General features: G+C 36.5%; 1 protein-coding gene across 3 annotated transcripts; it reads left to right on the top strand.

Moving 5' to 3' along the window:
• Positions 1-3,032: 3,032 nt before the first annotated feature.
• LOC139961505 (uncharacterized) lies at positions 3,033-19,957 on the top strand. 3 transcript variants are annotated; one of them, XM_071960706.1, is made up of 4 exons: positions 3,033-3,167; positions 11,327-11,498; positions 13,491-13,813; positions 16,343-19,957. In XM_071960706.1, exons 1-4 carry the CDS (start codon positions 3,101-3,103, stop codon positions 16,678-16,680), a joined length of 900 nt encoding a protein of 299 aa, XP_071816807.1. In that variant the 5' UTR covers positions 3,033-3,100; the 3' UTR covers positions 16,681-19,957. The 3 variants fall into 3 exon arrangements, with proteins under 3 accessions (XP_071816807.1, XP_071816809.1, XP_071816808.1); XM_071960708.1 differs by lacking the exon at positions 3,033-3,167 and adding an exon at positions 3,394-3,791; XM_071960707.1 differs by lacking the exon at positions 3,033-3,167 and adding an exon at positions 9,597-10,399.
• Positions 19,958-26,614: the final 6,657 nt, after the last annotated feature.

Here is a 26,614-nt window from a genome sequence, read left to right as displayed (position 1 = left end):
CCTTCGAACTCCTGCCTCGAGACTGCATAAAAGTTTATTCCATCCCCCAGCTTCCCCTACCGTCACCATTACCAAAGTGTTGGTTGCGCCCCTGCGTGACTCTGCTCATTTCATGTTAGGGGCAAGGGAAATGGTACTCTGTGAAGGTAGCATTGCACCTTATGGACACTCTGTATGGGCATTTCAGTGAATCTCTCGATCTGCGAAGACGAGACATGCGCACTTTTAGACTTTCAAGTGGCCAAAAATTGACTCACAATTGGATAAATTATCGAGCTATTATATATCTACTTGTGTACTGTGTTACCTAATTGTACCTCTTAACGTTAATACAAACCAGAATTCTTGGTAGAATTCCCATATAAGAACCCCCCGCCCCCCCCCCCAAACAAAAAATAACGTGGAAGCTGTTTTGATACGTTTGACACAATCTATATGAATGTCATCAGTATTCTCCCCAAATCCGTCCCCATTCCACCAAATACGGTAGACTGTCAAATAATGGCCCGTTACCCATGCTGAAAGTTCATCAAGCAATTTACTTCGACTCCTCATGAATATTTGTTCTTCTAATTACACCTTTATTGTTTAATTAAACCGTCCTCCAGCTGTTACAATAATGAGGAAGGGTCAGAATAGGTCGAGTACTCTTAAAATCTGTAAAGCGGTTATCATAATTACGCTCAATTTCGATGAGCAATACATGCATGTTGATCTTAAAACAAGTAATATGTATCCGAGTCTATTTTCCTTATTAATAATGCCACGTACAACCATGGGCGTCATCAGGTTTCAGAAAGTGGGGGGGGGGGGGGGGAGACACTATACTATCTAAGCGGAGCGCCACCATTGGTTGGCGCGTAGCGTACCAGAAAATTTTGGGTACATAAGACCCCCTAGATCGCAGGAGTCGGCCTTCCTGAGTCGTTTTTAGTTACATCAGAACCAGATCTGTGAGGAGAAATTTTGTCTCACAAAACTAAATTCCGACAGAAAGTACTGGTAGAAAGATGCCGTTCTGACACCAAGGGAAACGAATTACACAGCGTCCATCTCAAACGAAATATTTTCGGTAGTTTGGTATCATATAATACCCTGCATACAGGCAGAATACTGTCTGTAGGGCCTAAAATATATGATATTACCTTCCTGGTGGGGTCTTCGACTTGTTTTCAAGTTGAAATGCGTCGTTTTCTCTGATTCACAGTGTAGGGCAAGTGGAATTCCATTTCTGGCGAGAAGGGGTGCTTCCACAAAACACTCTAAAACATCGTTCAAACATCGCACAACTTCTTTTATCAGAGGTCTCGGACGAAGCAGGGAGGGTGAATATCGGAGGAAGGGGGATAAAGGGCCAAGCACTGTTCTAATTTCCAGTGCAATTTATTGATAATGATTCTTAAGTTAGATTCTACTTGAATCAGCTCAGCAATTGTGATAGAAAATCGCGCATATGCATGTGATTTTTTTAATAACTGCTCTGAAAAGTGGGGGGGGGGGGGGACAAATGATATGATATCCCCTCCACTTTTGAAAGTGGGGGGACATGTCCCCCCCCCCCGTCCCCCACCTGTTGACGCCCATGCGTACAACAATTAAGAACTTAATTTTATGCAAAAAAGAAAGAAATTGAGGCACGTCCCGTAAATATATTGAAACTGGTATATTTACGCTTCCCGTGAGAATAACCCGCACCATATCCCAGAGAGTAGAATGGGAATAAAAACTGTACGTAAGAATGATTAACATAATGTCTTAACCATGAAGAAAGGTCAAAGGTTGCGATCCCTGCATAATCATCCATCTTTTTTAACTGTTTTATTTGTCACTTTATATAGGTACAGTCCTAACCCACGGTGACGGAGTCTAAGGGGAAGGGGTGCAGTCATTTTGAGAGCAAAGACAATATTCAGAACGGAATTTACCGTGAAATACACTTGAGGGATTGAGGTGCTATGAGGGCGAAAAACATTATGTGAAGGAAAAACGGACCAACAGGGGAAGATGACTAAAAGGGAAAATGACTGAGGATGACTTTGAAGGCACGAATTTTAAATTCGATATTGTTGTAGTCGATCAAAACCAACTTCTATCAGTCTAAGTTGCATTTCTAAAACACCTGTAAGATTTGAGCTTAGGTGCATCAGTTTAGAGTGATTGAACCATGTAGTATAATGCACATTATGTAAAGTTCCTCAGATATATCACAAAATTATATGAATATATATATATATAAGACCTATGTTATAAACATTTTTGTAGTTGCCTCATAAAACATTAACATAAACACTTAGGCTGGACTGAGAAGCGGAAGTCATCGTTATATTGACCTTAAAGTAGCATTCCAGATATTTAACATATTTAAATTGTGTATGTCTTTGCAACTTGTCCTATCACTTATCAAGACTAATATTTTCAGTCCTGTAAAGTACCACAAGATTAATATACGGTATAAAGGCTCTTCTCCCTCGAATCACTAAAACTTGGTACGGTCCCCAATTTCCTCTGTAAACTTTGGCAACGTCATATAATAGACGACGTGCTTCGTCGCCAAGGTCATCGACGTTGGACCCTAGGCCAACGTACCTGACAATAAATGGCTGAGCCTCGGAAAACAGCTACTTGGCTCCGGAACTGACTTCTTTCAGTTCGACTTGTTTACCATGGACTATAGTCCTATATTGGTATGAAAACATGCAAACTATGTATCGATTCCCAAAACCTGACGGTGCTAAGATTTCAGCAAACGTTTACCACGCTACGCTTTCCTATGGGGGATATGCACTGCGTGCAAATATTTCTGTTGTGGTAATCAATAAAAAAAAATACCATTCAATCTCCTTGGGCGGATCCCGTACAAATTACAATACTACTGAATTAGTACTATGAACTATAACTGGCACATCTATTTTAATATGTCTAGGTATTTGACAATACTGGTGGATATATATGGTCTTTGTACCAACTTGTGTCAACAGAAATGGAGGATTAAGCAACCATGGTTCTTAATCTGAATTTGGCTATGGAAAGGTCCGAATTCCACAGGTAGAGTGCAGAGGGTTTGACTTGCACAGGTTGTTATCTACACAGATGGAATGTCATGGGTCGAGCACATTCCTTACTACCTCAGGAATTTCTCAGTGGGGAGCAGCCATTTTATGCACGGGGTAAACATTGGTAACACGTTTTTTCAAAGTGCTATATTTCTTTTGATTATTCCATAACATATTTTTCAAATAAACTTTTACTTTTAATAGACAAAATAGTATTTACAATGTCATTTGTATTGATACAAAGATAAGACGAAAACCGTAAAAGTTTATTTACCCCTACAGAATATGAAGTCTTCCACAACACATTCCTCCATTCCAGGCATATTTTCTATCAACTTGTTTGATTCATGCGGCGTAAAATTAGGCACGCAAACAACACACTGACGATATACATGTGTAATTTTCAGATACTTTATTCACTAGACAGTAATATTTCAGCCAAATTCCTTGCTAAAGATAAACTTGCGGAGTATGGGAAACAAGATCACCAAAAATCACAAATTATGAGATTTTTTGACAAATTTGGAGTGGAAAAACAACTGCTATTAGTGGTCGATTCGAGGGCTGTGCAGTGTCTTTGTTGTTAGTTTTCACCGTTAGGTCTAATAACGTTGTGAAGAGAGCGCTACTGCTTGCCTGCTTGCCAACCGAACTATTTTACTAACTGATAAAAAATGGAGACTCCGTTAGATGTTCTCTCGCGGGCAGCTTCTGCTGTTGAAACCGACGAGAAGAATGGTAAGTGCTTAATGGAAAATTTCGTCATTCTAGCAGAAGGCGAAGATTACAATTTGGCTGTGACGGTACATGAATTTGTAATTATGCATTGGCACTATGGAAATAAGCCTAACAACTTTACTAATGAATGCAATCTGCAACTGTACGAAATGGTCTTATTGTGTTCTCTGTTCACTATGCACAATAATTAAGTGTTGGCTGGACAGAAAGGTTTGTATACTCAAGAGAACTTATTCACCAACCACCTGTTCTTTTGTCCTTCCCAATGAAGTTACACATAACAATGGAGTTGCTTACCTCAAAATGTTATTGTTAGTTCAAACCCTGTTTTCATCATATGGTCACATACTGATTTAAAGTCCATAAACCAAACCTAAGGGAAAATTACTGTAAAATATACAGCCATCTTTTACAATTTATATAAAATGCAACATATATACTGCATAGTATTCCCATCTATGCATATGTTGTTTGTTGCATTATGTGTTTATGTAGTGTATGGTAAATTCCCTTTGGCAGCAGTATAAAGATCAGTTTAACACCTAGATATTTTCTTAAGCCAGAGCAAAAGAGGAATTACTTATACTTATTGTACTTGGAACTTTCTTTGCAATACAAACCTGACAAAACTGAACTCCATGTAGGAAAGGGTTGTAAAACTTTGTCTTGAAATTGAAATAAACATTCAGTATTTGTCCAAGGTTTTGTACATGTATACCATTCATAAAATTACAACAATTTTGCATACAGTATATATCACCACATTTCACCTTGCCCTAGTTTCCATCCCTGGCTAAATTTCTGGGCATATCTTTGATAAGTTGCATTAATGTTGTTTGTTGCTCTTCTGTTTACATAATATTATAGTTTTCTGCCTTTCCAAATTTGGTACAATGTCCACATTATTACTGAAGCTTTGATAGCAACACATTCAGCAAAAATGGCACTACTGTTCACCCTAACATGTCACCATTGCTGCTTGAATGTGACTTGAGGGCCATAAATGTGTATTACAAATATACTCTCCTCCCCTTCATGTTATGCACCTCCTTCAGGACATGCATGTGGTACTAAAGGTGGATTTACCACCCTGTCTTTTACCCCTCCCCCCCACCACATAAAATCCAGTGGTCGCTCATGACTGTGCACAGTATGTTATCTATTTCAGTTGCTGTCGTTTATCTTACCGTACATAAATCTCGAAAATGAAAAACACTTTATACAGGACGTCAGTTGCATTAGGTGGAAGCTAAGACTCGTAGAGGTCGGGCGGGTTTGTATTGACAGAGAGGAAATGCATGTTAATATGGATGTGAGGGGACAGGAAGGTCAAATTAGTTACTGAGCTGAATTTAAATTAAGATTAGAAGGCTTCTTTGTTTACATAAAATAAGCTGTCATTTTCTAATTGAATGAGAGGATATCTACAATACCTAAGAGATTAAAAAAACCAAAAGAAACATGCTATTTGAAGCATTCTTTTAGCCAGTTAATGCTTGGTAGTATGAAGTGATAAGGGCATCGACCAGACACTGGAAGTGTTCATTTGTGGTGCGATATGGATATATAATATCAATTTTGTAGATAAGATAGATTGGTGAGGAAGAAGAAGTGGGCGTTGCCTGTATAGATGGCACGGTATGTAGTGAACTTGGAAACTACAGATGGATATAAACATTGTGCTTGACACATGTATCTCATCTGTGTGTATTCTGCTCTATCTACCTCACAAAAATTGGTACAATTTTAACATTCTTCCTACAAGAGGTAGGTAAGATGAAGCATAGCGTTAAAACAAAAATTGAAGTACATCACATCACTAAAATGGATATGTAGAATAACCACCTGCTAAAAATAAAAATACAGTTCCATTTAAGAAGAAGGTATACTAATTATATATGCACAAATAAGAAATAAAAAAAAGGTTTGATTCCCTGTTGAAGGCAAAAAAATATTATTCAGTGATGGTTTGACATGTTTATGATGTATATATATGCCTACATGACATGTATGTGTGTGATATATGTGCCCCATTATGAGTACTAGCTGCTGTGCAATAGCTTTGGTGAGAGCTTTTCTGTTTATTTGAGGTCAAAAGTAGCAAAAACTAGAAATCTCAGAAATTTTGGATCTAACTTTATTTGTGGACAAATTTAACCAACAGTTCTTCAATCAATCAGGTAATTTGGAGAAATATTTCAAGGCAAAGCACTGCAAAGACTCTTTAAGTTTTCTGGTTTTAACAGACATTGGATATTAGATGCTTGTACAGTATGCATACAAGCAGCCCTTTAGCTTGCCCAGGGATGTTGAAGTTTGAGGTTGCATGCTCCTAATCGAAAAAAAGAATCTAAACTAAAGTATTACGTATGATGACATATGAGCATATCATGTTTCAAGATCATAATATCAAATGTTAGGTTCTTAAAATCTTCCATAGTCCATTCCAAACATCCCTACTTAAAGAAATCTAATTAAATATATACATTTTTTTTAGACAAAAAAGTAAGCATGCTTGTTCCCAAAATACCACAACAAAGCATATTTTCATATAACACTGTTGAACTGTGAAGTGTATTTGAGGCCTTAGTGTTGTGACCAAGTTCAAAGTCTAAAAAAGCATCCGCTATAGAGCTCATTATGCGTGTTAGTCGTGGTGAATGTGTAGTGTGTGAGTGAATTCATACATCTATAGCTGTGTGGATTATTAAAGATCTCTGTTTACATTGAGACTGAATCAGATATAGTACAATAGTTAACAATGGCGTGCAATTAGTGCAAGAAGAATGCTGAACAGAAGCTAACCTGTCAAGTAGCAAATTTGCAATCAACCCACTCTTGGAATCCATTATATTTTAACCAAATAATAAACAGTAACAACTGTAAACCATAAATGCAACCAATTCTTGTCTGCATATACCTGTACCTGGTTCCACCAGACATTTCGAACCAATTTCTGTAAAAACATAACCCCTGGTCCCGAAAACCTTACTACCATCAGGGCTGTTTGTAGATAGTACTAGAAAAATCCTCTGCAGATGAAAATTTAAAGGAGTTTTTGGATTTTATAAACAGCCCAAAAAAATTGGAACACATTTAAAATTTTAAACTGGCGCCCTCTATAATAGAGGGAGGTTCAACTATAAATCTGCATCCTGTGGTGTCATAATCATTTGCCCCTAAGTTGTTTTGTCTCTCTTTTCACCTTCCCACAAGTCATGAGTGGAGGGGGATGGAGGGGGGGGCAGGAGGCAGTGGGGGGAGGCATTGAAGAGGAAAGAATTGAAGGAGTGCACATTCCTCCCGTTGCCTTATTCCAGTTGGTAGATTAAAATGTATTTATTACAAATTGAAACAAAACAGGGGTTATAATGTGAGTGCATCTGTTACAAGTTCACTTTGACCCTCCCAGATACTGCCCCGCTGCCCACCTTCATCCTTTCACGACATCCCCAAAGGTCAATAGTATATATGACAAGAATGCATCATCCATATATCTCGACACAGATTTCTTCACCAGCCAGGTGAAAGTTATTACAGTAGTTAGAAAAAGTAGAAATTAATTATTTTCAGTCAGGTTTTAATAGTTCATCCCCGAAATGCTTTTCAACTTTAGTGTTTACTTAAAAGTCATTTGAAAAGACTGCAAATTGACAATTTCTATAGAATGAAAGTCAGCCTAAGTAGTCAAACTAAATGAACGACACTTTTGTTGGATTTTAGTATATTTATAGAATGGTGCTCATCATAAATTTATCCAAGTAAATCCCTAAAAGCCAGAGTTGGATACAGTAGGTTATTCTGTAGCACATTCTCCCAAATATGACTTACTGTCTAAACGAACAGATCTAAGTGACATGTGAATGGAGTTTTTTTTTTACCACCAATGACTCATTCTGTTATGACTAAAATTCTCTTATTTTCTCAAAGGAATATATAGAAAACCATGCAAGCCAGTTTGTTCTTTAATTCCCATTAACAAGATGTGCAGAATCGATATCTATTCTGAACATCTCTTTTTCTCTTTTGAGTTAAAGACATTGTACTTGAAAGCTTCTATTCTTCAATTTCATACATTCATATTGATAAGGCTCAGGCTTTCAATTTGTCATGGTTGATATTTTTTCTGTTGTGGTTTTCCTTGGTTTATATGTATCATAATAATATTGTCAGTGTATCATATTGATTTTTGAGTGCTTGCATTGTGATCTGCTTATTAGGCTATGTATATTCATAAGGAGTTACTAAATTGTACATAGAAAACTATGGAACATATTAAAAATGTTGCATCCAACTTCTAGGCAGCCATTTTGAAGATGTTCTTTCAAATAATATGATTGGTCCTTATTTCTGGGAAAGAGCTAATTGTTTTACATATTTAAAGATGTTACATGTTGTTGTGAATATTGCTCCATAGCACGGTTCGTTTTAAAATATGAAAGAAAGAATTATTGATCCCTAGGGGCCAAAAAGATGTGGGGAGGAGGAGGTGGTGGGGATGGGGGGTTGGGTGGTGATTAAATTGTAGGTAAGTGTTTCCTTAATTTCACTAGACACCTTTAGTACAGTATCTTGTTGTGCTTGCAATATCCCAATTCTAGCTGGAAATTTTGTGAATAGACAATTTTTTGATGATTTTATTCTGATTCTACAAAATTTTTCTGGTAAGAGACTATACTTTCCCATAGTACTATATTAGTATATATAATGAATCACTTCTTTATAAATGCAATTTTTTGGGATTTTCCAATGTTTTGTGTTTCCATTTTTGTCTTCTCGTGTGAAATGAAACAAGACTAGACAATGCAATGAACCGTATTGTTATGGGATTTACTACAGAATATGCAGAATGGAACTGTTGTCAAGGTGGAATGCCAAAAAAAAAAAAGAAGGGAGTTCCTCTTTCAATGTATGTTGACCTAATTTATTACCAATCATTTTGCGATATTTAGTGATTAACAGTATTTGCCGAGTAACTTCTTTTCTTCAATAACCAGGAAAATGAAACAAACAGTACTTTGTTGTACATGTTATAAGGAGGTATTAGACTGAAATTAATATATTTGTATTTCAGTAAATTAACCATCAACTTGACTGCGTGATATGCATTGACATAGTCACCGGCTGAGGCTTCCATGCAGAGTTGTTAAAGATTAATGCACCTGGCAACATATTCTGTTAAGTTTTAACCAGACTTATCGAGGAATATTGCTCTCAGAAAAATTGCAAATGATCAAACTAGGACGGTATCCTAGAATTTTTCACAGAATGAGGTTTAATGAATGAGCAGTTAAAAACATTTGATTTGATCTGCAACATTCCTTTTTCCAAATACTTTCCTATCAGTATTTGTCACTCATGATTTGCTCTAGCACTAAATTTTGAGTTGTCAAGCTAAGGAACCTGCAATGCCCTATTCTAGTGATTGGGACTTATGAGCTGATTCTAAGGCAATTTACACTATCTACTGTACAAGCCAACACAGAACACAATAATATCTGCTTAGTACTTCTTATTGCTGGATCACTGGCTTTGTTCTATTTCTTCTTGGTTTGTGTGGTTTGTCTCCACCACCTCAACCTTGTGATCCATCTAGCATTTCCAGCATTCTTGAGATAACTCCAAGACCACCTCACCAACAGCAAACTGAAAATACACTGTTGTTGTGGGTGGGTGTAGATTATAATACTCTACACAGAGGTATTTGATACACAACCAATCAGCAACAAGTTGTCATGGGTAATAGGGTAGGTCTGATTTTTAAAAAGAGTCTGTATTGGTCAAATGTTTGTTGGCATTGCATATGTATCATCACCATCCTGACCCTATGATATCTATTACGTTATTACATACGAAAACAGAGTTCAGTTCAGTGCTGGTACTGTTTGGATATTCTTGTGTTATATACACACACACACAGGTTTCATTCATTGGAATTTGAAAAGAGCTCCACTCATCATATCGAATGCCAAGCACACCTTACCATGTTGTGTGTTGGACAGAATGCTGTTGTGTTGATTTTCATACAGTTAGTAGTACTATTACTTTGGTGCTGTAAGGTCAGGCATTCATTGAAAGAGTTTCAATCCCTATCCAGCTCTCCAAGCTTGTTGTGTGGTTGTTGTTATCAGATCAACTCATAAGACTGACTTTCTTTGTACCTTATTATAATATTTGATCAGCATCGCATCTACAGGTCTTTTGTTAGAAGCATCCTGAAAGTGGATATTCTTCAGGATATCTTCTTCACAAATTTTGAAACTTTTAAGAAAGTGGATTTTTTATGAGGGATGGGAGTATGTGTTTCTTTCGAATGGCATCATGTTCAAGGATAGTTGGCTGAGCGAGGAATCATAAACCATAAAACCACTAGAGGATTGTATGGAATGTTAAACAATTATAGATATTATTATTATAATACCAATAAAGCAAATATCGATCAGCGATAGAATATACTGTGTTAAGTTTGACTGCCATTTTGGGAGCTTCCACATATCCTTGGAGGATTGTGCTTTTATTTGAACTGGTTGTTTTTGGCTCTGATATGACGCTCGCGTACCATCAACTCTTTGGGTTCCGTTTGGACCCCCGTCTTCCATTCTATTCAGGTGAGAGTTTGGCCGAATATGATTTCATGATGAGGTTTGAAGAACTGTTGGGCTGCCTAGATGCTCACCACGAGACACTTAATTGTCTGCTCGCTGTAGGTGGTGAAATGATCAGGCCAAATTTACTTTTTTTTTTTATCTCAAGTTGTAAAGTATGAGTATCAACATCTGTAATTCAGGAGAGTGAATAGTAACTTGGTTAAAGTTGTTTTGAATTTATCGTCTTCTATTCATATCATGATCGCTAGTTTATAGTTTGACATTTATATGTAAACAATGTATGGTAGGTCAATACAATGATCTTCTCATATTTAAATATGACGTACTGGCTTATATTGGCGCTCATCTGAAATGAATTTATTTCTTTACCGACTTGTATTTGTCTGCGAAAGATTAATGCCTCAGCTACCAATCAGATACAGTCATTGTAATATCTTTGCCAAATTTTATTTTCAAACAATGAAAGTAAAATTTGGTGATATGCATTAATTGTCAAAATTTGGGGGTGTTCCTTTCTTGAAATGTTTGGTATTTCCAAAGCTTGGGGGGGGGGGGGGGGGAGATTTATGATTTTCTAAATTTGAGATTGACCTTATAGTATCAATTGTTACTTTAGAGCAAATTCATTATTGCAAAGTGTTATTTATACATTACAGTATGTGTTATTGTAAACAATGTGACAAATTTAACAATGCTGCTTTTGTTCCCACCAAATGTAGGAGAAATGATTTAATGAAATGATGCCTGCGAGAAATGACGTCACTTCAAAAGGTTGAGAGTGATGGTATGATCACTGAGTTCCCCCTCTTTCCTCTCCACACTCAATATCACATATCAAATTGAAAAATTTAAACCCAACTTGCAAGCATACATTTGCATATATACACTAAACAGGTCTTTCCTTGTTGAATTCATTTTCATGCACAGAGGTCGGTTTCCACAGAGAAGACTCATTTTCTGGTGGTCCATCCAAGGAACTTCCATCCAGGATCAACAGACAGAGAAGAAGCGCAGAGAGGCGGGAGCTCTCCCAGGCATTGCACCACGACATCTCTACCTCATCCGTTGCATCCTCGACCAAATGTGCAGCCACACAGACGTAAGTTACATATTTAATTTTTTTTTTATAAAAATTGGTAACTTAAATTACATTTCCTGTGTTCTTTTATCATTCTCAGACTCGCCCATATCTTCTCTAGTAACAAAAACTCCTGATTGAAAAAGACTTCTGTTAAAGTTTGATAATAGGTGACCAATTTAGACCTTTCTAGCATATTTGAGGCAAATTTCAAATTACCCTTTGACCTTTCAGGCCATTGTATTGATGAAGCCTTGCCAATTGTCGGTTGCAGTATTCTTGGATGAAAATGCCATTTCAAATGCAAAGGTCATGAAGTCTTTTTGAAGCCATAATTTTTTTGCCCTTTTAAAGTTCTAAATAATATAGTACCATCATATAGATAGCCAACTGAGCTTGTCATTGTTGTATTTAACTTGTGTGCATTCTTGTAAAGGTCAAAATACTAACATTATCAACATTTTCCAGGATTTCTGATTCAGTAATATGCTCTACTTAAAGTAGCCTTTGTTAAGGCGTATCTGCCAACTTTTCTTTGCCAAATGCGCTGGGTCGACCCTTAACTATTCGTCACGCTATGAACGATTCGTTCCTGTCATTGCACCTGTGTGTTATTTATTCCTCCTGGGATTGCACCGGCCTCTGTGAAGCATATGTAGAAAGGGGAGGAACATAAAACAACCGTAACATTTTCCTAGTTTATGAAGGGAGACTTGATCGCGTCGCTGAGCAGACTCAGCAGAGTCTATACCAAATGAAACATATAGACTCGATCTGAACAGTTTTCTGACATTCCCATAAATTGGGAGTCCGTTTTGTGAAAGATTTGGTGTACTTGTTATGCTATGTATCAGTATTAAGACATTTTCTCAATATATATGAATATTCAATTATTCACGATGACAGCGTAAAATAACATCTCATGCTTCATACCTGTTTATTTTTGAGTGGAAGGCAACATTTAAGAATAATACTTTTACGCTCAAAACAAATTTCAAAATGGTGAGAGTACTAATATGCAAGATAGCACTTGGCATCTGTTTCAATGTGTATGGAATCTCTTTTTTAATGTTCCTGGAGACTAACAGTGTTTCTAATTTTTAACGTACAAGGGGTCTTAACATTGAAGGCACAAGCATTATTTTGCCATTGTCCAGTAGTTAGTGGATGTGTGGCTGACCAAACCCTCAATGCAAATAACATATATAGCATACTGTACATGTATGTGCGACTGAATGTTATCCCTTTTCACAATGCCAACATTCTTTAATCTGCTGTTACTTATCAGTTAAACACTTGAAAATCATCTTTCAAGAGTAATTAAAAGCAAATCATGTTGCTAGTTACTAAATATAATAATTTTAACTACTTAATATGATGTGCAACTTGATAGTTATAAAGTAGGGTATGTGTTTGCATTGTGATTTTGTTTACTAATCAGTATTCACCATTCACTTAAATTTACATTGGCTGACCTGGTTCCCAGGATTTTGAAGAGAAAATTGGGGTGTCAAGGGAGACAAATAAGCTGTTGGGATCTAGGCCTCTTTATTTGACCTGAAATAAATACTTTGAATACCACACTACTTTTATATTGTACAAGAGACACAAAGGTCTGTTTTTGTTGTTGGACCCCCTGGAGATTCAATGAGAACAAAAGGGATTTTTATTTTGTAAATTTGTTATTTAACTTTTTAGAAAGTTCAGAAGGTTGCTGTGGGAAGGAGGTGATCTGTCTACTGTAAGGGTTCAAGTTTAAAGGTCACCAGTCTTGCACCACATGAAAGTCAAATACACTAATGTCATCAAAGCATTTTACTTCCACTAATAAGACCTTTCCCTCCCACTGTGAGATAGTTGAATGTTTAACCCTCATCATCATTGCCAGGTAATAATTTGGCAGGCCTATCTATTCAAACCCTCCCAAAAAGTACTTCAAACTGAGAAACAAAATTTAAATTTTTGGAAAGAAGGTTTGACAAATATTTTTTAATTTTTTTATTTGCATTTCAGTATCATCAGCACAGTGAGACATGAAGCCAATGAATTTGTGGGCATTCCATCCTTAAACCCAGCATTTCCTCCTCCCAGTAGTTCCAGCCTCGTCTCTCACATTCCACTCGGTTCCCCTCCTCCTCCCATGCATCCTGCTTTCATCCTGGACATGCGCCAGCAGAGCAGGCCCTCGGTCATCAACAAAGCCCCCTCTACGTCGAAGGACCACCACCAAGACGGGAGGGAGAACGGCCACGTGGACCGGGAAAACCGGAGAAATGGATTACGGAATTCTAGACTGGAAAACTTTCATGTAGATGCTGCTGCTGGGAAACCATCAGGTACTTTATGACAGCTTCTCGTTTTGTAAGAATTTATCAAGCAGCTAATTATTAGTGTTTCATATGCTACTAATCTGTTGCAATGCTGGAAAATCAGTACCGAATTGTAGGTTGAGTTTTGCTGCAGTAGTCTTCCAACAGTCATTTTCATATACTAGTTTTCTAATTCCAATCTTGTGTAATACTCAGTGAGGTATTGAATATTCACAAGGGCAAGAAAACAGCTGTGGACAAAAGTAATTTTAAAGCCTGCCAGTAATCAATTGCAAAAAAAAAAAAAATACTTGAGACAATGGGAAATGTAGTAATAACTCAGTCAGTCTACCCGACCAGAAATGGTCTTTCTAGAATATCCAGGGATAAGTACTATTTTCCTTTTGTGGAAGTGATATGAACTTGTTTTGAAAATAGGAACCCCATATTTCTGTAGTATCTGTATTTCAACTATTTATGGATCTCTCTTTCTTGCCCTGTGTGTTTTCAGATAGACAGTCTCTCTCTTTCTTTCTCCTCTATTTTAACCATAAACTAGGATTACTAACCCTGCCAAGACTTGGAAGTCTTGGAAGATTTTAAGCATAAAAACTTAGCATGCTTGACATTCTTAGTGTGACCCCCATGACCCCCCACCATTAACCAAAAAGATTAGTGGTAGGACTGGTACTGTCACTCCACAAAAAAAAAAAAACTCCACAAGTGGAATAATCTAATTCAGGAAGTGGGATTTTGAAAAAAAAAGCATCATAACACAACAAGTCGTCTATGGAAAGAAGGAATTTTGACCTTTTTCAGAGAGAGAGACATGGACTGGGAATTTTGTTGGAATGTGAGCAGCAGGAAATTGGAAATGATAGGTTGCTAAACTTGGAGAGCAAAGCTGCCACTTCTGTTTTAGTATCAGCTCCATCAAGTGACTTTTATTTGATAACTCCATCCATCCCCTTCTTGCTGGGGTGTTTTTAATAATTCAGGATTGTGTTCAGTAGAGAAAGCAGACTTTTTGACATGAAACTGGCTTTAAAAGTATTTCTTTTTGTAAAAGGATATGATGTCAGCAAAGTTATGACACCATGAAAGATTTTTTCCTTATTCAGATTCTTAAAGTGATATGACATAGTCTGTAGTCAATAGTTCAATACTCAGTGTCACAGAGATAAAAGAGTATTTTGTGGTGTTACTTTAAAGGTAGTCAGTATAGGCCCCAAATTATAGTATGCTATAATTGCTAGAAGTTTTCAAAAAGTACTTTTCTGGAGGTCTTTACTCTCCAAATTGTTCTCAGACATTTTTAAGGAACACACAAGATGACTGAATGTCTAATTGTGGAAAATATCCTCGAAAGTTGTAATAAAAACAGTTTTTAGGATTTGGACCAAAGTGACCATATTTGAATATCTAGCATATTTGGGGCCAATACAGCCTACCTTTAAGTGCTATTACCAAAATCCCTGAAATGGTCAGTGGGTACAATGTTATGCCAATATGTGATCTAGTGCTAACGATAAAAAAGGGATGACGTTAAGAAAGAACAAAACATGCAATATGGAAACAAAATTTGGTTATATTGTCAATTTACTTGTTTTTTAATGAATGACAATGAACAAGTAGTATGGCATCACCCTTGGGTGCCTTACTGGTTAGGTAAATATCTGAAAAAAATACATCTGAATGGGGAGGGGAGTGGGGTGGTAGGGCAGTTATGGGACAATGCCAAGCTTGTGAAGTAGATCAGTGTCGTCTGCACAAAAATATATTTTTCTGTATTTACTTTAATTCCTCACTTAACTTTCTAATTAGGTAGTATGCATAAAACAGTCAAAATTACAGCATACTAAGTTGTTATGCTATGTATCAGTACTAAGACATTTTCTCAGTATTTATGAATATTCAATTATTCATGATGGCAGCATAAACAACATGTTATGCTCCATACCAGTTTATTGTGAGTGGAAGGCATAAAATTCAACATTTACAATAGTACCTTTAAAGTTAAAACATCAAAACATAAACTTTTGAGAGTAAAAATATATGCAAAATAGCACATGGCATCTCTTTTAATGTGTCTGGAATTTTTTTGAATGTTCCTGGAAGCCTAAAACCACTAATTTTTATCGTACAAGGCGTCTTAACATTGAAGGCACAAGCATTTTTTTTCCATGGTCAAGTAGTTAGTGGATGTGTGGCTGACCAAAACCTCAATGTAAACTTATGCTTACTGTACCTTTCTGTAATCTGCTGTTACTTATCAGCTAAACACTTAAAAATCATCTTTCAAGAGTAATTAAATGGAAACCATGTTGCTAGTCACTTAACTTTCTGGTCAGGTCGTATCCATGAAACAGTCAGTATTAAAACATAATATGTTTTGCATATTATCTTCCATATAAGTTTCCTTTATTTTCATTCTGATGTTGATATTTAATAACTAACCCCCTGACCCCCCCCTTAGTTCAACCCTCGCCTCAATTCAGCCCAACCTCTATCTGAAATTTTCCTCGATCAAGAATCCTTTTTTTTCCTTCTTTGCAGAGGTCTGCGACGAGATCGAAGAACATTTCAGACGGAGCTTAGGTCAGAATTACCGAGAGGAGAAACCTCTGGGGGTCAGTCCTTCGAGGTCACCTGTCGAGGTCATGCCCTTGACCCCTCCGGCCTCTGCTTCCCTGCCCGCAACATCCCCTCCCGTCTCCATTTCAGGATCAGTGGACGATCACTTCGCTAAGGCTCTGGGAGATAAATGGAGTCGAATCAAGACGGAGATGGAACCGGGCGCCCCCACGGCCAACCCAGCATCGCCCCCAAACACGCCCTCTCCAGCTGCTCTCACCTCGCAAGTCTTTAAACATACATCTTTCGTTTCTTCATGAGTTATGGAAAACTGTTGATGAATACGAATGTTGGTCAATGAATATTCATAAATAGTACAGCTATTTGTTGAGTGTTGCTGCTTGTTGAATGTACAGAAGATGATGGAGTGTTGTACAGTGTTTCTGTAATTTTTTATTTTTTATCCTGACTGTGTGTAGTATTGACATGCTATTTATCTGTGAAATGCTCCCATCATGTTCCAAAAGCCTACTTTGGGAATCGGTTATCTATAAATGTCTCTGCTTTGTGTTGAACAAAATATGACTAGTAATACATCCAGTATGACATGAAGGCTTTCAAAGCAGAATAAAACCTTGATACACTTTGGTTATTGGCTCAAGGTACAAATCTGGCCAGTGATAAATGAATAGAGGGCCTGACGGGAGTGGGGGTGGGGTGTGTGGAGAGGTGAACAAAGACTTGAGGGCCAATTCTTAAAAGTGATTCAAGGAGTTTATCATACAGTTCAATCTTGTATTTGATAAATAATTGCTTTTTTCATTCTCACCAGATGAATATTTTTTTTTTCATTCTCACCAGGGAGTAGAATCTGATTCACCATATCCAATAGCAACACAGTCATGAATATTCAGTAATATTAATTGTGAAAATTTGTTGGTTTAATTACAGCTCACAATGAATAATCATCAATTTTGATAAATATTAAATGATCTTAAATTTGATATTTGCTTTCATTCTCAGCAGGACGTAGGTTCAATTCACTTTATCCGGTAGAGATATTCATGCATATTCATCAAAATTAATTGTGTGATAATTTATTGGATTAATTTCAGCACATATCGAATAAAAAGAATCTTAAATATGTCGGTCAGTCTAAGAAACTTGAGAAACTCTTTGGCTGGTGATGAAAGTTTTGTTGATGATTTGCTACTGTAGCTGGATAGTACAGAAAAGATCAGTAACGGTAGAAAATTAACGAATGTTTAATTTATGAGGAAGAAAACATGTAAAGTGGAGGGGGAAAAAAGTCACTTTATAGATTGAGAACATAATCTTGCCACTCTGTGTAAACTGCAAAAAATTTCTGATATTCTCAGATTTTTTATGCCTTGTTTGCTTATTTTATATTTCCTGGATTGGATCCTTAAACTAGAGAAATATTTTCTTTTTTGTCTCGCTTTTTTATGGTGACAGGTTGTTTCTGTGTAAATTAATATTCTGGATCTTATGATGGCTTACCTTCTTTTTGTATAAATAGGGTGAATATGGAAATGACATTTAATTAGAAGGGATTTTAATTGGTATTAAAGCTTTGTTAATTGCAGAATTTAAAACATTGTTTCTTTGTTTTTTTTCCAAATGTTAAGAAAAATATTATATACATATGTGGAAACTTGTTTTTTCCCCATCTGGATATTAAAATTTATTGACTTGTCTGTGAATGGCAGCGTGTAGTAAATGGTTTTGGGGATTAAAAGGTGTATGTAATAGGTTTCCAATTTTATCAATCTATTAAAGGCATTGAAGACTCGCCCCAAACCGCATGCTGCCCTCTGAAAAAGTTAACTGGCCATTGCTTGCAAGTGAAGTTTTTTTTATTGTTGCTACAAAATGCAGACAGTAATGAAACGTGATACCTTGTTATCTTTAACTGGACCTGAGATGTCCATCGCTGTATCGTTTGTATACGGTGCTGTGGGTATTGACCCCAGCTGTATGTACTGACTGTACACTAGTGTCTAATTACCGACGGTAGCAAGCTGTGTGTGTAGTTTCTGGGATCGATGGTGGTGTCTAACACTTCTGTTACACCTCATTCGAAACTCAGATTACCCATCAGACGTTTCTTTGTGCGCAAGTCTTCACACCCTTTAAAGGTGATAAAGTGAAAACAAATATTTTGTTTGCATGTACCCTTTTTAATTTTAAATTTTTTATATCTTTATTAACAGGAGATTCACATGCTCGGATTGGTAGAGAATGAAATTCGAAGAAACACATGAAAAGGAAGCACTTGAAGTGATAGTTGATGTGCTTTGTTAGTAATTGTAAGACTACTAATTATCCTATGAATATGCATTAGTTGGAATAAAGAGTCAGTATTGTGTCATTCACTTACCTTTGTCCAGGTTATGTTACTGCACTCAATTTACCTACATTTAGACCGATGCAGATGGAAGTAATATCAGTGAGAGTATCTTATAGGTACTAAGTGGACACACACAGGCTAAAGGAAGGGGGATGGGGAGGGGGTGCTGTGGGAGTGAGGGCGCTATGGGAGTTAGAAAGTAGGGTAGATTTGGCATTATATATTTATCTTGTTCAAAAAGATTAGGGTAACACCTTACAGCCATTGTAACTGAGAAAGCTTGTGACTTGGCTATATTGGTATTTTAAATCATGTGCATGTCTAAATCTGAATATATGAAAAAGATGCCTGGGACAATGATGAGGGTTGCATTAGTTCATCTTTGTAGCCCAAAGGTTGGATGATAATTTCATGCAAAATCTCAGAGAAAGTCTCAGTTTGAGAAATTGCAATCTTCACTTGTGTAAGTTTTTAGACTTAAAATGTCAAGCAAACATAAACAGTGACCTTAAAGGAGTACAAACTGCATTTGTACCAAAAGTTGACAAGATGAAATTAATTTGCCTTTTCATGTTAAATTGTTGCAATAATTGCATGAATATATGTCAAAAGTTCCAGTTACTTATGTCATGTATACTAACGAATGTTTAGTTTCTCTTTCCTTGTTTGATATTCCTACTGTTATTAAACATGAGAATGGTGTATCACTTTTGTTCGTCTCAATCACACTAGAGGCTATTATATAACACGTCAGATTATTGCCTCTTCATAAAACTTCAAATTCCTAAAAAGTTTCAAATTCCTAAAAACAAAATGTAGAAAGATACACATATATTTAAACTTTAAAAATGTCTTATTTTGTTTTGAGAGCTAAAAATTTCTGTCACTTTTGAGGATTTTGATTGGTTAAGAGAGGTATCACGCCAGTATTTATTTTACTTTCTCTAATGGTTTAAACCATTAGATTAAAATTCCACATGTTTTTGTTCTTAAAAAAAAAAAAATTCCAGAAATAGGATTAAGAACACAAAAGTGTAAATATTGTACATACGAGAGAGTCAAAACCATATATACTACGTTTTTCTTTGTTTTGTGTTTTTTGAAAAAAAATGAATTGTTTTTATGTCTTAAATGAGCTAGCTTAATTACAGGTACAGCTAATTGTAATCCTTCATGAAACAAGCTAAAAATACATCACATCCAGAAATGGAACTTGAAGAAAAATATGTTCATCATCTTGTGATATTTATTTGTTTCTTCTTTCCTTTTGATTGTATAGAATCATTGCAATAGTTTTAAAGGGATATAACAATTACAGGTAAAGTGACACATGAAAAAGAAAAGTTATTTCTATGATACTGTTAGTTGAAAACTCCCATCACAATTTCTTGTTTCTAACTCTAGATATTGGTTCAATGTAAATTATTGTTAACAGATGAATTATTTCTTTAAGAAGTCCAGGAAGTGGACTTAAGTATCGTCTGGATGGAATGTCATTATGGCAGGTGCTGGTCTTAAGCATTACTTTATATAAAGTTGTTCCATAGTTAGGCTTGGAAATGTGATGCATTTGGGAAGTTTGCTTTTCATACTTGTCAATGTTCTCTGCATTTTAGAATTGGATCACTATGCAACTCATATGTAAGAAACTAAGAATATTATTTTCCTTTATGTTGGATAAATTAATTTATTTGTACACTAAGAAACACAAGGACATTTTAAGTTGGAATTGCCATGACGACATCACTATTATCTAGTACTGCTATTGCCAGATGCATTAAAATTAAAATAAATCACCAAATTTAAAATGCTAAAAATCACCATGATACAAATTGCTAAAAATGATACAGTTTTGACATAAAGTAGCAGACAAATTATAGTAATTTGACTAAACAATGGACTTCAGTCTATCAGAATATCCCTTCAATGCTGTATGTTGCAGTTGTTGCAACATGTGCATCATTTAACCATCTAATGGTTATCCAAATGGTTATCCAAACATGCAGTATCAGATTGTGTTGAGTAAGTAAGGAGTTAGGAATGTCTGTTGTGGGGAATGTGGCAGGGGAGGGGAGGCAGGGGAGGGGGATATGTTAAGGAGGTGGGTATGCCTTACCACTTTTGGTTTATTCTTACTTTGTAATAGAAAGTGCAGTATAGGGGGAATTTTAATTCACAATGATATATAAGTTGTAGTGTTACCACTTTCTCAGTGGCTTAGCAATTTGGGTTTCAGGGGCCCTGGTTCAAGAGTGAGAACTAGGGCCCTTAACGGCCCTTACTTCATCTAAACTGCATTTCACACAGACCATACATGTAAACACAAAGTAGTGTCTTAGCTATCTTCAGGACCTTACTTGACTGACAGTTCAATATGAGTGGGGAGGGGTGGGGGGGGGGGTGGGGGAGGCTGGCTCAATACGGGCCTTGGTTCAATGAACCACCTATCACAACACCTCTGCACTTTCTTTCAAGACCTTTGCCCTTTTTGGAACATTCCTGTTAATATCCCAAGATGGCTAAAATGAAGGTTTGAATAAGATCCTCATTTCACATTCATTTGCCAACTCTGGCCCTGTCATTCCCATACACTTGCTTACCCGCTAAAAAGTAACATATTGCTTTACATGGTCCATATTTGCTTGAAAAAAATAAAATATCTTTTACTATCAAGAAATTGACGGGTATATAGCAACGGACATTGACAGTAGCATGCACTTGAATTTGGCAGCGCAAACACCAAACAACCTTATGGTTGGCTTTTTGTGATATCCAGCAACCTTGATGCATATTCCAAGTATGCAGTGTCTTTCGTAACTGACAAACAAACATGAATTGTCTACACAGCCCGTATGCAGACAATGAAGAACCAAAGACGGCCGAGCAGTTGGTTCACATCAATGATGTGTATGTGAAGTATGCAGTGCAGCTGAAGTATGCTTGGCGGTTTCTGGTTGCTAAGCACCTTGAGGATTCACAGTCTGTCCAAACTGTAGCTAATCTTAGCAATATCAGTGTTAGCATTGTCCACATCATTTAGATTCTTGATAAAGACCTGCTTCCTCCTCCTCTCTGGGCAGGAGATGGAGAAGTAAAAAGAAAAGCCTTTGAGGAACTTGGAAGATTCGAAGAATGACCGTCACCCCTAGCAATGTACCTTCTGAAGGAGGAGGTAAACGTCCTCGGTGAAGCAACACATTGTCAGCGATAACATGCAGAACCAAAATTAGATTACACTTCCAGTAGTCCTTAAATTTATATTTAATCTTTGACGAGCTAAACGCAGGCTGTCTCTCTAAGTTAAGTTGATACTTGCATGAAGGAAATTGACCTTTGCCCTGGAAGACTTGCTTCACTCTCTAGTGAAGATAATGTATTGATCCTTGACTTGTAGTGTTCAACCGCTCACATAGGACTAGCCTATATCAAAACGTGTGTCAGTGCGACAAAAACCCAAAAAAAGTTGGTAGAACTGAATGGCATCATTTATTGGCTTATTGATCTTAATGGGGTAAAAAAAACAGAATTCGGTATGCAGCTCGCTTACATTAATTGTACTCTTTTGAATGACAAAAATAGAAGAGGGCGGTTTCTGTGCAAGCTTCACCAATAAATACAACCATTTAATTAATAAACAGTTGGTATACATGTACGATTGAAATTTAATAAAAGGGAAAAAAATCTTCCCACGCCGCCAGGCATCATTTGTGTGCCATTACCACAAAAGATTCTCTGTATTTAAAAATAGTACGTACCCTACGGTATGTTTCTGACGTCATTGAGGAACCACCGCCATTGTTAAAATATCGACACTTGGTAAACAGTTATAACAAGAGTTAAAATTCTGTTGGTAAAGCTTTACAAAAAACAGGCCGTAGAATGTCGACAATTACTGGTATGCCGAACATGCCAAACAGTATCAATAGATGAGGCTGATTGTTTATACACACAACAACACACACATACTCAATAATTATATAAACTCAATACTTCTTTGAGGGTTTCTTGGGCTTTGTACTATTCACTTGTGACAAGTTCGATTGTATCAAAATATGTCACTCTTGTTCTTATACACTATATGTGTGTGTGTGTGTGCGTGTATGTGTGTGTGTGTGAGGCAATTAAAACTTAAGCTAAGAGCCACATGTTGGCTGATAAGTAATATGTCTGTGACTTGGGTGTAAAAAGGATAAAAAAAAATCATTTGGTTTATAACCAGTTTCCTAACCTTGATTTATGCTTTGTGGGAATGCAACAGTTGATGATGATGATGCTTGGAAAACTGTTAGCTTGTTTCCATGGTAACAGGACATTCCTTTTCAAATTAAATAAACATAATACTTTGTCTTCCAGCATATTTGGAAAATTCTACTCCATAAACCCAAGCCAATTCCCCTGTTTATAAAATATAAACATCCCCCCAGGTATTTCATGGAGATACTTTGCCTCAGGTTTCTGGGCAGACAATTGATTTAATATATGATATGCAACCGATTGAAAGTTTATTAATATAAACATTCATTTACCCACTGACAGAGTCAGAGAGGGTTAATTCATTGTTTTATTTTGCAGCCAGCCCCCCCCCACCCCAACCCCCTTCCACCAGAAAGATAGGTACACTGTGGTAAATTAGGTGCCAATACAGGTGTACCGAGGTCCCACTTTACTAACAAAAGTAGTTACAAATTCATTTGAAAAAAATCTGTCTGAATGGGTGATCTACTTGTATGTAGATTAGATCAGAGGAGAGCAGCACAGCCACATGAGAACAACATTTGGGGAGGGGGGTTGAGGGGGAAGGGGGAGGGGCATGTGATGCGAGTGACACAAGCTGGAGCCAGAGACGGCTGTGCGAACAAAGAGCCTGATTGCATGTCCATATGGGGTATGGGCCCCCTTTGTGCCCCTATGCTTACCCCCTCCCGACATCCCCCTTCTGCTCTTAAACATATTTAGTAATCATCCACAAAGTGGTAGCTTCAAAGAATTTAAAACTTGTCATGAAATTGATAAAAGTTTGCGAAAAAGTACTTAAATAATTCTCAGACATTGATGACTGTTATAAATTAAGCAATTTAAATATCACAGGATGGGCAATTTGCTTTTATGCTATCATATCAGCCTCAAGTTAGAGCGCTCCTTTATTTCATATGGAGTGCACATTTTATTTCATTTTCTACCATATTTGGAGGCAATGCTGATGACCTATAAGCCAGCTTTTTAGAACTTTATTGTTTTTTCCCACTCAAATTATGAAAGGCACAAACCAAATACCAAAATACACCTTTCTTTCTTTCATGGTTGTTTTTTTCATATTTTTGCATCTTTACAATTTTTCCAACAATATATTATTAAATCCTACTTGCTTTCATCACATACTGAGGATCAAAGTCACCTCCTACCCAAGACTACCATCCAATTTGTCAACAACTGCAATATCTGGACATCTGATTTCAAGACGATTTTATTCCCAAGAAAATATCATTTTTATATATTTTTTAATAGTGGAAGATTTATCCTCGTTTTGACCCAAATCCCTGTTCTTGTCAACCCCAACCATCTTTTTGAACACGGGAGGTTCAGCTCCTACCAGACCCCCTGCTGCTTAGATTCCGCATTCTAGCCATTTTATATTGACTGGTTTTCTTTGACTGATATCAGGGAATTTCAACATTCTTTATCAAATCAAAGAGTCGTGAACTTAAAGGAGTTTATTGAAATTTGTCCGCATGTCAGAACATAGTGTGACCCGTCCAGTGTGGTTAACAGCATGACAAAAGAACCAGTCAAGTTCTAGAGATATTTAAGTTTGAAAGTAGTCGTTGGAACTTCGGGAACAACTTCTGCCAATTCTGCAGTCTGTATAGTACTCAAAATAACATTAAAAGAAAATTATATGTATAAATAGCTTACAAATTTACTGGTTTTGAAACTACAGTCAACAACAAAGATATGTTCTAAATAAATGAATTACTAATGAGAGCATTATTAGCTATTACAATTTGGTTACCAAAAAAGTTGCATCCACTTTGCATAATATCAACATCTTTACTATCATATCAAAGGGTTTTTCAAATATTGTACCGATGTAAAACATGCCTGCTACTGTTTGTTATCTTACAGATGAAAGGAGGCAAAGGGGTGGGAGGGGAGGAGGGGGTGGGGACTATTTGAAAAGTTAACTTCAAACTTGATCATGTGAACTAATCAATTACCTGATATTGGATATAAACGTACAGACTTGGAGTATTCTACTCAATATACTACTTTAAGGCTGGTGAGAATGAGAAGTCGTAAATCATCAAGTTACTAGGTATATGTGAATCTATTTGGAACAAATTTTCAGAATATAAGGTTACTGATGACAAAAAGTGGAGCCTATCTTCCCAAATTTGTTTATGTGAGGCTCAGTTAACAAGACAGACTGTGAATCCCAGCCTTCCTGCTGTGAATTAATGATCATATCTAGCATAATGAAATGTTAGCTAATCCACAGAAGAATGTGCTGTAGATTTATGTTACAAAAAAAAGAAGATATATATGTATCATAAATTTATTCACATTATTGGTCAGAAAAGGGGTTCAAATGATATAAAAAAGAAACTAAAAGATTAAAGATCAATTTAACATGGTTAAATGACAGGTCACTGGGGTATGTCAGTTTTTCTTTTCCCACACTAGGTTATGGCATACACTACACACAAAGAAATGGAATGTGGTAATATTTACACAGTAGAACAATAATCATAATAATAATTATAATAATAATAAAGGCTTATAAGCACAACTACTATAGAAGACTGTGTGCACTGCTGTGCTGGAAAACAACTAAATAAATCTCAATGCAATTTGGTAGAAATTAAAACACAGTTTGGTTGCATTTTATTCAGTTCATTATTGATAGGTAACACCTACTCTGATAACTGCCAACAACTCATTACCTTTAAAGGGTAAATATTCTGTTGACTAACATTCATTGTTTACCAAAGTTTCTGGAAATTGTCTTCTGCATATTTAGCATCCTTTTAGCATTCGGTAGTTTTCAGATCAAACTTGTAACATTTAGGTAAATTTATGAATGCATATGGCAACAGTAGAGTTATTTTATGTCATCATGAGCTGACAATGCATCTGGCAACATTAGAGTTATTGATGTCATCATGAGCTGACAATGCATCTGGCAACAGTAAAGTTATTGATGACATCATGAGCTGATATTAATGCATCTGGCAACAGTAGAGTTATTTTATGTCATCATGGATATTAAAGTGACAATGCATCTGACAACAGAGTTATTTTATGTCATCATGAGCTGACAATGCATCTGGCAACAGTAGAGTTATTGATGTCATGCATATGAAGCTGACAATGCTTCTGGCAACAGTAGCGTTATTGATGACATCATGAGCTGACAATGCATCTGGCAACAGTAGAGTTATTGATGTCATGCATATGAAGCTGACAATGCATCTGGCAACAGTAGAGTTATTGATGACATCATGAGTTGACAATGCATCTGGCAACATTAGAGTTATTGATGTCATGGATAGTGAGTTGAAAAGGTTTCTCTTTATATTAATGTACAAATCATATTTTCGCAGAGGGAAATAATATCCTAACAATTTACATATTGGTGAAATTCATTATGAAGTGAACATTGACGATTAAGCAAAGTTCTAAAGGTATCAAAGGTGGAACGAACAGCAATATTATAGAAAGAAGGTAAAGCTTTTGTAGAACATCTTCCATGACCCATCAGAGACGACCTACCGGGATCGACTTCCTGGTAAACATACAACCAATGAACTATATCTTTAAATTATTAACATGATAAAGAGATGGACCAACTTTTCAGCTAACAGTGTAAAATAGTTGTCACCTCT

Source organism: Apostichopus japonicus, chromosome 20 (assembly GCF_037975245.1).
Source record: "Apostichopus japonicus isolate 1M-3 chromosome 20, ASM3797524v1, whole genome shotgun sequence".
In the NCBI taxonomy this organism is placed as follows: Eukaryota; Metazoa; Echinodermata; class Holothuroidea; order Aspidochirotida; family Stichopodidae; genus Apostichopus; species Apostichopus japonicus.
The sequence above is the reverse complement of the archived record's forward strand: the minus strand, read 5'-3'. Positions and strand labels throughout refer to the sequence as shown.